General features: G+C 54.7%; 1 protein-coding gene across 5 annotated transcripts in view; it reads left to right on the top strand.

Moving 5' to 3' along the window:
• UNC5B (unc-5 netrin receptor B) overlaps positions 1-15,753 on the top strand; it is a 54,243-nt gene that overhangs the window by 26,034 nt on the left and 12,456 nt on the right. For all 5 annotated transcript variants that reach the window (XM_075758943.1, XM_075758941.1, XM_075758945.1 and 2 more), the window contains exons 2-3: positions 10,908-11,129; positions 14,639-14,782. In XM_075758943.1, the coding sequence (XP_075615058.1) occupies positions 10,908-11,129; positions 14,639-14,782 (366 nt within the window). The remainder of the gene's footprint in view (positions 1-10,907; positions 11,130-14,638; positions 14,783-15,753) is intronic.

The following is a 15,753-nucleotide window of genomic DNA, read 5'->3' as shown; positions in this document are numbered from 1 at the left end:
TAGCAAGCGTCCTAATTTTTTAGGGCAATTTTTGTCAATAGTTTGGGGTCCCGTAGCACCAAGCGAGAAGGGAGGGGAAGACACGGGAGGGAGCGTGACTTGCGTGCCGGTGTACCTCTATGCGTAGGGCCATCCAGGTCGCAGCATCAGTGGGGATGTTGCCGTGTGGGGTGGGACGGACCCCCAATGCCAGAGCATTTCCAGCCCTGGCACCTCCGGTGCCGAGCGGTACCCGTGCTGAGAAGGGCAGGATGCTCGTGGGGATGCTGGCCCACCCGGGAGTCGGGGTTTGGTCCCTGGGGCAGAGCTGGAGCGCGTGTGACGGAGGACAAAGGGAGGAAAGAGAAACTTGACGCTGCAGGAACACGGGCTGTGTCCGGAGAAGAAAAGGTGGAAATTCCCGGCGGTGAGAAAGGAAGAAACTGGCTGCAGCGGCTCGGGGTCCCATGGTATTTAAATGCCAGGGAGTGCGGGAGGGCAGGAAGGTGCCAAACAACGTTAGGAAGCTCCCAAAGGCTTCCCACCTTGCCGGGGACGGGGATGGGAGCGGGAGGGAAACGCCTTTGGTTCTTGTAGGGGTTTCCTTCCGCTGGAGCACAGGTTGTTTCTCCCTCGCCCCGCTCCCGGTGCAGGCAGGGGGGCAGCGCTGCCAGGTGAAGGCAGGCACCAACGATAGGCACCTACCAAAAAAATAATCTCAGTTTTTTGCTCTCTGTCAAAGCAGGTGCGAAGAAGTGCTGGGACCCCAGCTGGCTTCAGGGTTTAGACAGAAAGGAATAAAACTAATCAAGGTCGTTGCTAAAATCCTTTTGCAACCGGCCGGAGACCTCTCTGTCTGTGCCACGATGGGAGAGCCGAGCGCTGGTCTCGGGTACCTGCCCGTGGCTGCAGGGGTTAAAGTGTAACGGAGGCAAGGGGCTGGGAAAGCCTTGTCCTCTGAACTAGTCTCACTGATTGTTTGGGGGTTTTTATTCTTTAATAGGGATATTAAAAAGAGAGGAGGAGAGAAAAGTCTTAATAATTGATATTCAACATCAGGAGGGATTATTTAATGTTTTTTTTCTTAAATCTTTTTCTATCCCTGTTCTCCCCCTCCTTTTTTTTTTTTTTTCCCCCTTCCGTTTGTCCCGTACCGTCGCGGTAAAATGAGAATGGAAGAAAAGGACAGAGAAAGGACAATGAAAAGCAAAATATTTCCAGCCTCCATTTGTGGCAGTTGGGGTTTGTTGGGTTTGGTTTTGATTGTAGTAACAAATCTGAAAGATTAAGGGCAACTTTGAAGACTGTTTAATAAAGGGACCTTAATCAGCCGCTCTTGTGATGTTCCTCCCCCGGTTGAATTAATGGGGAATTTGGGGCATCGAAGGGACCTTTTTTTTTGTTTGTTTGTTTACTGGCAGTTTTATTGGGTTTTTTAATGACTAAAAAATCATGCAGTGATTAAAATGATTAAAAAAAAAAAGAATCAGTGCAGGGTTGTACCAAGCACCTTCCTCTCTAGAATTTGAATGCGCCACGGGGTGGGAGATGACCCCGGCCGGTGGGTCTGGCGGCGGGAGCCCCGGCACGGGGAGCGGGGTGCTGCGGGTACCGGGGAGCGGGTGATGCTCCCAGCCCACGCCTGCCGCCGAGCGAGCTGCGAGAGAAAAGTGGGAAAAGCGTCGGGGAAAGTAGGGCAGCGTCTGGCGAGGGGCCTGCGGAGAGGCTGGGTGGAGGCGGCGGGGAGCATCCTTCCAGCTTTGGCTTCTCGGGGCTTGCGGGAGCTGCTAGGGAGGAGAGAGTGGGTGAGAAAATGACAAAAGCGATGGGGGGCGGGGGGGAAGCAGCTTTCTCTTTTTACACTGCTTTTCCTTTCTTTGCAACCAGCTGCCTAAACTTTTTGCTTTACCTTGTTGGGCTGACGCCATCCCTCGCTTCCCCGCGTCGGCTTCGTTGGGGACACGCACGACCCTCCTCCCCTGGATTTTAGCACAGAAGTGCCCCCCAGGACCACCAAACCTTGTGAGCCACTTCTGGAGGACGTGGCCAGGTTGTCCCCCCCTCGATGTTTGGCATCTGGATGCTCAGAGGGTGAAACCTGCTGCCCTTCCGGGGAGGGATGCTTGGAGCTGGGATGATGCTGGGATGGGCAGTGGAGCATCCTCCTCTTCCCGAGGAGCACCGGGCGGTTGGCAGCCCCGCTTGCCGCCGGTTTAAAGTTGCTTTTCATGCCCAAAGCCGAGGTGGTCGCCTCCGGATTTGCACACTGAGGTGGGGGGGGAGGAAAAAAAAAAAAACCCCAAACCCCATACCATTGCAAAACAGCCGCCTGGAAATTGCACTCTCAAGGGGAATGCTGGGGAATTTACATTTTTAAATATGTATGTGATTTGGGCAAGGGGAAATCGCTCTCTGTCTGCGAAACCAACAACTTTTTCTCACGGAGTTAGCATTTTAAAACTGCATTGCTCATTTGAAAAGGACACCCTTTTTTTTTTTTTTTTCCCCTCCCCCAGGGAGAGGTTGCATCTTGCACTTGATTTATTCTAGTTTGAATGATAATTAATAATTCCTTGGACTTTCTAGTGTTAACCGGGGCAACAAGTCCCTGTTTGTTGCCTGGGTTTTTTTTCCCTTCTCTCTTTTCTTGTTGAAATTATTATTCTTTTCACAACAGAAACACAGTACACACTGTACATGTGAATAAACAACATATTACCGCATTATCCGCTGCTGGCTTTTTTCTTTTATGAGCCAAAGCAAATAAATAAAAGTTCATATAATTATTATATCCATTAAAAATAATGTTGTAGCTCAGTAAACAGAACAAACTATACAAGAGTACCGCGACAATGGAATTAAAATAGCACAAAGAAAAGTGTCCGTGCCCATAACAAGAACCAGCGCTAGATGAAATTTGGAGATAGTTTTCAAACATAACTGCTTCCCTGAAGGAAATATATAAAATAGCACAAAAGAAGTGAGCACAATAGAGTGTAACGGGGATTTGCTACATAATTCCTCCTTTTTTCTTTCTTTCTTTTTTTTTTTTCCTTTTTTAATTCGTTCTCTTTTCCGTGGGTATTTACGGGGATTCGCGAAGCTCACGGCTCCGCTCTGTTAAAACCAGAAATAAGGAACAATTTACTCCAATCTGCCTGTGCCGTGTTATAAATCTATATAATGAAAAATGAAGAGGTTCGTACCATAAGGGATCTCGGCTGTTTACACTTCTCAGGAGGCTTCGCCTTTGATTATCATAATCATAAAGATAAACAAAAGAGTAGTGGCTCCATAAATACTCCAGCGTAATGCATAATCAAGAAGATAAATCTCTCTCCTCCAAACTCCCAGCAAGGGAAGCTGCGGGCAGAGCCTGGGCGTTCCTCCTCCGAGGATGGCGGTGGTGGGGATTCGGGTCGGACCCTTTTAGCCGCCGTGGCTCGCGGGGATGCTCCCGTCGGATGCGCAGGGATGCTGCGGTGGGATGCCCTGCGTGAGGATACCCTGCTTTTAGGTTTCCTCTGGGGCTGCTTTGCAAAAGCCTGACTTGGGGATTTAGCTAAAGAGATGGGGGTTTTTTTATTTGTTTTATTTTTTTTGTCGGGTGAAGTAGTTTTTGATTGATGAGGCCATTGCATGCAAAAACACCCTTGGTGCTGCCTGGTTCATCCTTCCCACCCTTGTCTCAGCACAAACTTTGCTTTCTGATTTGTGGTTGGTTTTTGGTTCCCCCCCCCTCCCCATCCCGTCCCGGTTTAATAAAGGCCCTCAGTGAGGGAGGCCGACTACAGGCTTTTCATTTGCCTGGGAGAGGAATCTGCTTATTTCTTTCCAAGGGTGTAATTAGGGCTGGCTTGGCGCACCCCCTCATTACCGGCGCTGGGGAGGAATGCTCTCTAATTATAACATTTGCCTGCCGCCGGGCGGGGGACCTGCTAACCTGTCTGGGATGCTGCCGCCGCGAAATGCCGTCCTGGTGTCTGGCTGTCCCCGGGGTCCCCTGTCCCCCGGCCGGGTGGGCTCCAGGAGGAGCTGGAGGCGACGGGACGGAGGGACGGAGCGCTCGCTCCTGGCTGGGTTGGCCAAGTTGGGTAGGAAGGGATGCAAAGGGACCGTAAAACTCCCGGGAAAGGGCAACGGGTGGAGGAAAATGAGCTGGTTTGTCAGGCAGGGATGTTTTGGGAAAAAGGTTACGTGGTTCTTGTCACATTTAGTTATGACTAAAATAATTGGTGAGAACAGAGAGGCTCTGCTGCGCTGCACAGAGGGAGACCAGGGGGTTTGCAGCGCGTCGGTCTGTCCGTGCTGCCCCCCCCGAGTCCCGCAGCTCCAGATTGGGGGGGGGAGGTGTTTCCCCCAAATTCAGCCCATGTAACCAGGCTTGCAGCCGCTTTCCCGGCTGGCGACGGGCTCCGCTTTTTGCGGGGGCAGAAAGGGAGCCCCTGCGCACCCCAGCGCGCTGCCGGTAGCGAGGGCTGAACGCGGCAAGGTGACGAGCGCTGGGGGTTCGTGGGCCGGCCTGCGCTGAGTTACCGTTGCACGTGCTCGGGGGGGTGTCGGACGCCACGGGGACGGGGGCCCCGCGAGCGCATCGATGCCTGGGCGATTCCCTGGGGCTTTTTGTCACCTCGGAACCCGACCTTGCTCCAGGCTGGAGGTGAGGTGCTGAGTTCTGGTGTTTCTCCTCTCCGTGCCCTCCCCAGCTACCCCGTGCTCGGTTTTTGGCCTCCTCAGGCTGGGTCTGGGGGGCACCTCGGGTCCATCCCATCCTCTCCGTCCTCCCGCAGAGGGACACGTTAACGAGCGCCGCGCTGAGTTAATGAGGCCGGGGGGGTGCGGGCAGCCCTGGGGACGGCGGTGCAGAGGGCCCGTTACGTCCCCTGCATCTCGCTCTCATCAGCTCGCGGCTCAGCCCGCTTTAAACAACGCGGAGGGTTGCGAAGGCGGGAGGTTTTGCGGGCTCTGTGCAAGGAGGGGGCTGGGGAGGAAGCTTTACTTGGTGCAATTGGCTTCGAATCTTCCAAACTCATCCTCGGGGACAACCTTTGTTTTGGGACACCGTCCACGGGGATGGGGCTTCGTGTTGGGAGACGGCACCAGTGTGCGGGAGGCTGAATTTGTGTGACGGGGAGCAGAGCGGGGAGGAGAAGGGGATGCTTGGCGAAGAGAGGATGATGCTTTGGAGAGAGAGGATGCTTAGGGTGCTTTTCGGAGGAAAAGCTCGGCTGTGTTTTACTGCTGGCCCCACAATGATCCCCGGAGGGCACTCTGCGATGAGAGAGAAGCCCTTGGGAGAGGGCAGCCCTGGACCGGTGATGCTGGCTTCTCCTGAGCTCCGGGATGCACTGAAACACGGTGGGATGAGGGCTGCATCCCATGTGATGACCCTCTCTCGGGTGGGGATGCCTCTGCATCCCTCCGGCTCATTCAGTGGGGGTGTCCTCGGTCTGGTGGGCATCCTGGCATGGGAGCGAGCCGCGCCGCGGCTCTGGCATCGCAATTTGCTGGAGTTTAAATAGCAACGGCGCTAATCCCTAAATGAGTCTGTTCATACGTTTCCCCTGGAGGCGATAGGAGAGGATTTGGGGTGGGGGCAGTGCCCCGCTCCAGCCTTTCAGACACCTTCTCGAGCCAAGCCGGTGGCCGGAGCATACCCACCAGCTCAGCTGCCGGAGCCATCCCCCTCCCTGCCAGGGGTTTGGGAAGGCAGGCTCCCCTCCTCCGGTCCTGGAGATAAGCTGTCATTTTTATTTTTTTTTATTTTTTTTTCATGTCTACGGGAGGATTTCTACCCAGCCGGCAGGCAGGAACGGGTTTAACCGTTGCTTCTCAAGCCTTCACGTGCAATAATAGCACTCGCCCTGAGACAGGCGTGGGGTGGGGGAGATGGGGACAGAAAGGGTTAAGTGCCCACTGCCACCAAGATTTAGCTGGAGAAACCCAGCTGGAGAAACCCGGGCGTCCCGGTTTAATCCGTACATCGCGTTCCTGCCCGCCCAGTGCAGCGGGGAGGGATGTGTGGCCGTGGGTGATGGGCACCGGGCTTCGCAGCCGCTAATGCTCCTGTAATCTTCCAAATATTTGGAGGGATAACAATTGCAGGAGAGAGGATTTTAACGCTTTCCTGCGGAGGTTTGCTCGGCCGTTGCTGCGCAGGGAATTGCTTTCTGGGCTCGTCATCACTAGTGCTGTGTGCTTTGGGGTGATGGAGGGGGGTTAATGCTCGACCCCGGCTCCGGTGCTGCTCCCCGCGCAGGCTGGCGGTGTTCGTTGGTTAGTTGGGGTCATCGATCTTCGACCAAGTAGCAAATGCTGGCTGCAAACATCTGCAAGTCACCCACCCCCTGGGGAACAGATGCTGCGGATAATCCAGCTCAACCCCGTCGGATTAAAATGTGCGACGGGGATGGGGGAGAGGGAGGCTGGAGAGGAAAGAAGTCGTCGGTGCCCATTCCCCTCCTCCCTTTTCCGTCTCGCTGCTCCTACCACGCTCATCCTCGGGGTTTCAGGGTTTGGTCCTGTGGGTCGAGCCCGGAGCTGCCCCTGTCCTTGCCTCTCCTTCCCCAAATACAGGTACGGTCCTGAAGTCAGTGCTCCAGCCCATCCCGTAGCACGTCGCACCGCAGCGCCCGATCGCCTGCCCCGAGTAGTGTGAGACTGTGGGATGCTGACAGCCTGGGACTTCCGAAAAACAAACCCAAACCCCAAAAATACCCCAGAAGGGAGCTGGGAAGCAGGCACCCACCTCCAGCGGGAAGGAGGGAAGCCAGCAGATGGGAACCCCCTGTAGACGCCTGCCAGGGAGATGATGATTGCAGCCAGTGTAGCGCGCTCTCAAATATTTATTAGTTTGTCGCTGCTGGGAGTTTTATTGCTTGTCTGATTGCAGTACTGGAAATCCTGGCTGTGCAGGGCTCCTTCCCTGGCTTCGCAGGCAGAAGCGTCTCTCTTGCCCGTGCTGCTCCCGCAGCCGACGGGCCAAATTGTCATCTCGGGTGGGATCAGAGCGGCGTTGGGCAAAGCAGAAGTGCCCTCCGTGCGCGTGTGGGTCAAAGCATCCCTTCCCAAGGGTGATGCTTATGGCCAGCTCCTTGCAGGCACCCGTGCAAACCCTGCTGCTGACGAGGTCTTCGCTGGTATTGAAACCCTCTGAATGAACGTCCTAGTTCCTGAGGCTGGCTGCCCGGCCCGGAGGAAACAGAGGAACCTCAAGACCATCACTGGGGGAGGTTGTTCCAGCAGAGGATACCCTCTCCCATCCTTTCAGGGCCATTTATCGATGGATATTATTATGCTGGAGCAGACCAAAACCTTTCCCCAGCCCCTCCATCCTCTGAAACTTGTCCTGGCCGTGCCGGAGCCTTTTGCCCCCCTGTCCTATGGGGGCAGGACCACATGGAGATGAATGTATTGCACCACCAAGAAGGTGCTTTTTTTTTTTTTTTTTTTTTTTTTTTTTGTATTTTGCCGTTGCTGCTGGATAGTCAGGACAGCTGGGAGCAGCGCTCGTTCATCCTCATGGCACGAGCAGGCATGCTTCCACCCCTCTCCACCCCCCCCGACTGTACGTGGATATTTTGGGGTCCCCCCCCACGAACGTCAGCAGAGCGAAGAGGTTTCCCATGAGGGGGGATGAAAGGCTGGGTTGATAAATGTGCCCAGCACGGTTCTCCTCCCTTCTCCTCCCTTTTCTCATCCAACATCCTCGTTGTTCCTCTCCCTTAATTCTTCCCTGGCGCATTTAAATACCGGTGGCCGCATCCCGTGCCGGAGCCAAACGCCCTGCCCAGCTGCAGTTGCCTTTCTTCGGCCGCGCAGGGCTGGTTTCTGGATGGAGAGATCAGCTCCCCCCTTGCTTTGCTCCCATCCCCGAGTGGGGGGGAGCCGGGGGGGGGGGGGGCAGGGCTCTGCGGCACGGCCCCGGTTACGAGTCCGCCATGAAAAACCCATCATCTTTCTTCCCCGTCTCCTGGTAGAGCTACTTTTGTTTTTTTGGCCGCAGATGTCTCTTGGCCAAAAATAAAAGATCTCAGCTGTTGTGAGTTTGCAGGATTTAAACTTTCCTAGCAGCCGGGATGGCTCCTAGCTTTAAAGCTGCAGGTTTTTGGGTTCAAACCTTAAACTGAGCAGGTTTTTATAGTGACCGAAAGCAGATGCTGGATCTGGCCAGGGCTCAGGAGAGCATTCTATTCCACCACCCTTGTCCCCAAATTCACTGTGCCCTCCCGGAGCAGAAGTCTGAAACGTTGAGCTCGAGACCCCCAGCATGGATTTGGGCAGACCCTCTCTTGAGGGGACCCATCGATGCCGGCGGGGGGGTTGGCAAATTTTCGGTACCGCTGGTGGTGTTCCAGCCCTGAACCCCGTGCTGGGGGATGGAGGTGGCTCCCACCGCAGCCCAGAGCATCACCCATCCTGCTGCAGATGATCACGGGTGAGTCACAAATCTGCGATTGTCTTCCCCGTTGGGCCATGACTCATCCCCTCCCCACTCCCAGATCCTCTCGGATGACCTAAAGTCTCGTTTAGCATCGCCAAAGCGGCAGCGGGGTGGGAGAAGGTACGTCTTTGGTGTTGGCTGCTGGAGGAGGACCTCTCCTGGCCCATGGTTTTGGGTCAGGGGTACGTGGGTGAAAATCACCTTCTTTGGGGACGTCAGGTCCTCCTGGGTCGTCACCCTGACGGTGCCGGGTGGGCTGCAGGACTCCTCGCCTGCATCCTGGGCTGTTACACCTGGCTTGGGGAGAAAACAAAAAAAATTACTCAGGGGAAAAAAAAAAAAAGGCAGAAGAAAAACCTAACGAGGAGCTTCAAACCCCCGTTACGGGCAGGGACGATATATGCCTTGGAGCAGTTCTCGTCTCTGCCGCTGCCCTCGGCGGTGCCTGGGAGGGGCTGGCAGGGCTTCAAGTGTTTACATTCCTTATGGCAAACCTGCCTCCTGAACCAGCCTGGCCTTAGAGCTGGAAAACAAAGCCCAGGAGCCACCCTTGCCCCGGGACGGGCGGCGAGCAAACCCCCCTCCCCTCCCCGGGCATCGCACCGGTGGTTTTCGGAGGATGCTCCGCAGCGCACGCTGCCTGCGCCCTTTCGGGGCTGCCAAGGCTTTGCGCAGGGATGCGGAGAGCATCGCTTCAGAGAGGTTTTCACACCAGCCCGTGAGTGAAGTTTTGTTGGCTGCCTCCATTGGCACTCAGATTATCTCCTGCCAGCCCCCTTTGCCAGGGAATTTAGGTTTGTGGCATCGAAGCAATTATAATAATAATAATAATAATAATAAAACCCCACCAACAAACAACAATTCAGTGGATGCAAAATTGAGCAGTAAATTAAAAAAGGGGGGGAAAAAAAAAAGCAAAGTGGTATTTGCTGCTGGGATACAGGTAAGCGGGAGAGGGGAGCAGGACCAGGGGCCTGATGCGGGTGCTGGGGAGAAGCGTGGGACCGGAGCTGGCGGCGGGGGGTCGCACCTCCTCACGCACCCGTCCCCCTGCCTGCGTCGAGGCGCTGGGAAAATTACAGGTCTGCAAATGAGATGGGGGAGGAAGTGGGCAGCAGTGGAGAGGTGGGGAAGAGCCAGCCAGAGAGAGAGAAATTAGCCCGGAGTTTAATTCATTGTTTCCAAAAGAGCAGTTAATGGATTATGACAAATGTCCTACCGCTCTCCCTTAGTGCTGTGTTAAATGGAAATGGAAAGTCAATTTTCCTAAATGGATTTTAAACGACTGACCTCGTGCATTTTTTTTTTTTTTCCCCCTCACTGATTTTTGCTCAGGAGGCAGCTTGGTCATCTTGTTTTCTTGAGGCATCTGATATTTTTTTTATTTTTTTTTTCTTCTTCTCCTTCCATCTCGGGATTCTCTGCTCTTCTCCACGCAGCGCTGCTCCTTGCCAAGGGTGACGAAGGGAGTGGGCTCCTTTCTTCCTTGCCAGCTCCGGAGCTGTTATCGCAGGGCTGGGGATATTTACTGTTTTCCTGCACGCTGCAGTGCCTGGAGTTGAGAATCGCAGCTTTCGCTGGGAGCAGAGAGGAGGAGGAAAAGCTCATAACTCTTTTAGGTGTTAAAAAAGAAAAAAAAAACAAAAAAACCAAGCCTTGTGATGTGACCTGACTGCTAGCGAGATGCCCAGAAACAACAGGTTAAGCGGTAGCATCCCAGTTGCGTGCGTGTGTTGTCTCGGTCCTGATGAAAGTCAGGTATTTGGGGTTGATCTTTGCGGGTGAAATGGCTGGGAACAGGTTTCCCGTGCCAGGCGCTGCAGATGCTCCTCGGCGTCGCTCGCAGCGTCTTCTCGAGCCGGCGCTGGGCACGAGCCGCTGTGATGCTCCTGCTACTCCTGGTCTCAGGAATTATGTCCCTGGTGAGCCCTGAGGTGCTTCCCCCTTTTTAAGACTTTTGTTGCCCTGGCCTGAGCTAGACGCGACCTCTTCTTCTGGTTATTTTTGCAACAAACTTGGCTTTGAGAGCAAACAAGCAGGAGGATGGAGAGCATCCTCTGGTTTCTGGGCTGGGATGGCGAGAATCCCGATTGCGTTTCTGGGTGACGTTCTCTGGAGGTGGCTGGCCTGGAAGCGCTCTCTCGTGCGTGATGGGCAGAGAGACGCCTGGTCCCCGTGGGCTGTGCTGGCAGACACCCGGGCTTTGGGGCCAGCCAGGGCTCGGGGTACGGACGGAGGGGCTGGTACCCAGGTGAAAGCAGCCTGGGGGGGCTGCACCCCACAGCAGCAGCTCTCTAGCTAGCAGAGATTGGCTTTTCTCTTTCTGGGGAGCCTCCAGCCCTCTCTTGCTTTTTGAGCGTCCTCAGCAAGGGCTGCTGACGCCGCGCGTGGGGCAGTCCTGGGAAGGAGAGGGAGGGATGAAGGCATTGCGTCCCCGCTGAGATGGGACTGACGGCACGTCCCGACCCTCTTGCTCCCCTGGCAGGGCTGGAGTACAGCGACGTGCTGCCCGACTCCTTCCCCTCGGCCCCGGCAGAGACCCTCCCTCACTTTCTGCTGGAGCCGCAGGACGCCTACATCGTGAAGAACAAGCCAGTGGAGCTCGTTTGCCGCGCCAACCCCGCCACCCAGATCTACTTCAAGTGCAACGGGGAGTGGGTCAACCAGAACGACCACGTCACCAAGGAGAGCCTGGACGAGGTCACCGGTGAGCAAACCCACCCCGGCACCCCCCGCCTGCCCTTTCCCTCTCTTCTTTCCAGGCGTCTCTGTCCTTTTCTCTCTTGTCGCTTGTTCTGAGGCTGGAGACTACCTCCTCCTCCTCCTCATCCTCCCGTCTCTGTAGCCCCATGTCTACATCTCTCGCTCTAAGTTGCGTTGCTTTTTTTTGCTGTACCGTGCAGTCCTCCAGGTTAACTTGCTGTCCCTCTGCCACCCGAGAGTCCTTCCCAATCTTTGCTCCTCTCTAGGTTTCTTTCTTCCATTGCACACCCACGCTGGGGATGATTGTCCTCCAGGTAGACCGTCGGGTCTCTTTGATTCATTTATATCATTCCCAGGTGATTAGCAATCTCATGAGGTCGCTTTTGTGTGTTTTCCAACCTCCTCGGTCCGTGCGCAGCTTGTCTGTCGTTTCATATCAGCGCGGAATTTTAGCAGAGGAGCCATCCCTTTCCAGACCATCGATGAAGGCATGATGATGGTATGGGTCACCGTACCCCGTAGAGGCTCGGGGAAGGCAGGCTGTGCTCTTGCACGCTTACCCTTTTGTAGGATTCGGGGTCGTTCAAACGGGATTTGAAAGGCAGCACCTTTTAAAACTGATTAAAAAAAAAAAAAAAAAAAGGAAACGCTTTCCTGGAAAATGCCTAATCATCACGTAGGAGTCAGTGCCACGAGGGGTGGCAAAGGCCGGCAGCTCCCTCGGGTTCACAAAGGGGTTAGAGAGTTGATGGGTAATGAGAACATTTGCAGGTAGGATTTGAAATGCCTTTTCATGGCAGGTGAGCTTTTCCCTGCCTCGGAAGACAAGACAGCTGCTGGCTGGCTGAAATGGGGGGTAAGAAGGTGGTTTAGGTGTCTGAAGGGGCCCCCCGTTCCGTGGGACTGGGCACTGCAGAGCTGCTCGCCCCGTGCTTTGAAACGGCCCGGCACGGGACCAAGGCGTGGGGGTTGGAGGTATCGTGTAATCAGGTAGATTTGCTGAAATTGGGATGCTTTAGCTCAGCTCCCACCTTTTCTGCACCAATTTTGGTTCCTGTGCCCTGGTCAGGAGAGGAGGAAAACAGTCACGTTTCCCGTGTAAGATCCGTTCTCTGCAAATCCCCGAGCCTGCGGCATCCCTCATCTCTGGAGGGCTTTAAGCCAAGGCAACCCTTTGAACTGCTGCAGTGTTGGACCCAGAGGCAGGCTGGGCTTAGAGGAGACACCTTGTCAGCCTGGAGGAGCACAGGTACTTTTACACAATCTTCTCTTGTCCCTGTTTTTCCCCCCAGCATCTCCTCAGCATCATCCAATGCTAGCCGTGAGGCGGTCCTCGCTTGGGGGCATCTCTGAACCTGCTCTGCGAAGGAAGAGCATCTCCTTTCCACATAGCTTTCTGAGCCTGTCCTCGTAGAGCTGCTTCCTTGGTTCCTGGGGTGTTTTTCTTCCAGAGGATCTCTTTTTGTGGTCAAAAATGCACGGGAAGGCTGTCCCCTTGCTTCTCCAGGTGCTGTCGGAAGCACCGGCAGGACCGTTTCTTTCTTTCGGGGTGCATCTCCACCTCCCAGCTCTCGTGGAAGCCCGATTTGAAACCCTCACCGCTCTAGGGCAAAGTCAGTGCTGATTAGCGACCGAGCAGCCTTCGCCGAGGGCTTATTAATTTATTTATAACGTGTGGCCGCGCCGGGTCGAGCCAAAGGTTTGCGCGCTCCGCGTGCGGCGGCGGCGGATGCTTAGGGGGAGAGCGTTGAGCCAGGACAAGGATGAAGCGATGGATCTCCCTCTGCACATCCCAGTCTGCAGGTGCAGAAGGTTTCCGAGCAATTTGGGGAGGAAACAGCACGCATATCCTTCACCCAGGCTTCAGACACGGTCTTGCTGCTATCACAGCGCCTACGGTACGGAGGTGACGCCGAGCACGTAAAACTCTGCTGGCGTGGGCATATCTGCCCAAGAAAAAGGGAGCTGGAACCAAAATGGTTTGCTGTGCTTCAAAAAAACAAAAAACAAAAAACAAAAGTCTGTTTGCAGCGCCGGCCGTTCGTAGGGAAAGCTGCCGCAAAGGGCTCAGGGGAGAGCTGACCACGAAGCGAGGGGTTAACATGGTTAGGTTAGGCTTTTTAGGTATCCTTGGTTAAAAGCTTGGAAGAAGGGACCTTTAAAAAAGAAAAAAAAAAAAAAAAACAAGCAACTTTTAAGATGATGTGTCTTGAATGAGCCAGGCTCAGTAATGCTCTGACTGCGTCTGATCCAAAACATTTCATGCGGAAGAAAGCAAAAATAGGCCAAGTCAGAGAGGATAATTCAGCCAGACGAGAAGGGATGGTCAGTGCGTTTGGATGCCTGTACGCTTTTTCAGTAGTCATTCCTCTGAGCCCTAAGCTCAGCCAGAAGTTTTGGGTAGGCTTTGCTTTCGGGGGTTATGGACATAGCAGGGGATTTGCAGGATGCTCCCCACCTTTCCCAGGGCTGCTCAGCCCACCCCACCGAGGCTTTCCAGAGAGATGAGCTGGTTTTGAGCCATCTCTCTCCCGGGTCCTTCTAAAAGCCCTAATTTTTCCAAAAGTGCTTGGCCCAAATGTCTTTTTTTTCTTTTTTTTTTCTTTTTTTTTTTCTCTCTCTCTCTCCTTAATAGTGGCAAAATAAATTGTATTTCCTTGATGCGCGTTTGTCAGCTATTCCGCAGGAAGGTGGCAGAGAGACGGTAATTGCTCCTCACAGAACTGGGAGCGAGCTAACAAAATTACAGCTGGGGAGCGCGCAGCTCTGTATCGCCGTGAACTTGAGGCCTTTTTATAAATAGAAACTGCCAAAAAAAAAAAAAAAAAGGGCAGGTATTGCTGAAAATAAGGAAAAGTAAAGCCCCGAGTCCCTCCCGCCCTTGGCCACGCCGTCTGGGGTTGATGCTTCAGGCGAGCCTCAGCATCCTGCGGTCCAGAGGGACCACGTCCTGCGTCTGGTGGTGTCACCTTTGTCATCGCACCCCTGCCACGGCCAGGGGGTTGAGGGAGGCGTGTAGCCCTTTTTGGGGTCATTGGGCATGAAATGCCGTCATCGTTGGATCATTTCCTTAAGATCTTTTATTTGTCTTGTTATATTTGTATTTAAAGGGCAGCAAAGCCTCGGAGGCATCCTGCAAACCCGGCGGGTGGGAAAGGGTCTGGGCAGGGACAGGGATGGCGGTGGCCGAGGGGAGAGGGCTGGTGGAGGAGGGTGATGCCTCTTGAAACAGTTAAGAGGTCCTGGCCCTGCCCAGCTGCACCAGGGGGGAAAAAAAGAGAAGACACCTCCGCATGAGCCATTGCCCTGGCTTCAGCTCCAAGTCACCCTCCAGAGGGAACAGTCTCCGTGATTTGCAGAGATCCCAAACTCAGATGCCTCCGAGATGCCTCCAACCCGCTGCCTCCGTCCTCGAGCTTGGTGCATCCAGCACCCACCTCTTGGGTGCTGCCTCAGTTTCCCTCCCCCCGGGTGCTCCTGCCGAGCTGATGCCGTCCCTCTGTCCCCTTCCAGGGATGCTGGTGCGGGAGGTGCAGATCGAGGTCTCCCGGCAGCAGGTGGAGGAGCTCTTCGGCTTAGAAGATTACTGGTGCCAGTGCGTGGCCTGGAGCTCCGCGGGCACCACGAAGAGCCGCAGGGCGTACGTCCGCATAGCGTGTAAGTGCCCGGTACGCGTAGTGCTTGCTCGGGTGCGACCCCTCCGGCAGTGCTCCCTGCCCCTCCGCGAGACCCGCGTTGCACCTACCTGCGCTGCTTCGGCTCACCGTCTAGTAATTTAGTTTAAATGAATCCTTCTCCCATCTTCTTTTCTGCTTTGGGGGCCCTAAAAGGTTTCCAGAGGGTACAACCCACCGGTTTAGGAATTATTTGCCAAGCCTGAGGTGTGCCCCTGGATCCCAGGCTGAAGAAGCGGCGGTGCCAAGCCAGGCACGTGTTTCTTCTGGCAGCAACACCAGCTGCAATAGCAACCAGGTTGTTCGTTCCCGGCTTCCTGGGACCCCTGAGACGCTGGGGGTGCAGCTGTGTGGGGTTGGCCATCTCCAGAATTTGGCTCCCTGTTGAAAGCAGTGCTTTACGATGAGTTGGAGATGCCCCGTCCTTGGTGGATGGCCCTGGGCTTAGCTCCCCATCTCCGCTCTGGCTTTGCTGCCGAGCAGGCATCCTCCCTTCCCGCCTGGGCGAGAGGTTGTGGCACTAGTTGGGTTAATACCGCGTTGCCCGTCAGCGTCCTCGGCTCTTCCCGGTGCTTTGTTATCGTTAATAACCCAATGGGTAGCACCTTGCACGCTTTGCCTGAATCAGCGACTCCGTGTCCCTGGAGTCCCTGCTGTCATATGTCAGTTCTCTAAGCTGCTGTTTGTGGGTGTCAGCCTGATTAAGGGCGAGTTAATCAGGCTGTTACCCGGCTGAATTTGCTCTCCTAGCAAATGAGATGGCAAAGCTAAAGGAGAGCGGCCAGGCTTCCCCAGTCATAAACAGATTTTGCTATTAGAGGGCTAATAATCCAGCGCGTTATCCAAAACGGAGGTGGCCGGTGAATCTGCCGAAGGATTTAGGGAAAACGTTACGAGGCACAGTGCCGGATACCGAGGGAGCCCTCTTCTCCCGTCCCGGCCAAGGGTTTGGTG

The sequence above is a fragment of the Balearica regulorum genome, chromosome 7, assembly GCF_011004875.1.
Source record: "Balearica regulorum gibbericeps isolate bBalReg1 chromosome 7, bBalReg1.pri, whole genome shotgun sequence".
Classification (NCBI taxonomy): Eukaryota; Metazoa; Chordata; class Aves; order Gruiformes; family Gruidae; genus Balearica; species Balearica regulorum.
The sequence above is the reverse complement of the archived record's forward strand: the minus strand, read 5'-3'. Positions and strand labels throughout refer to the sequence as shown.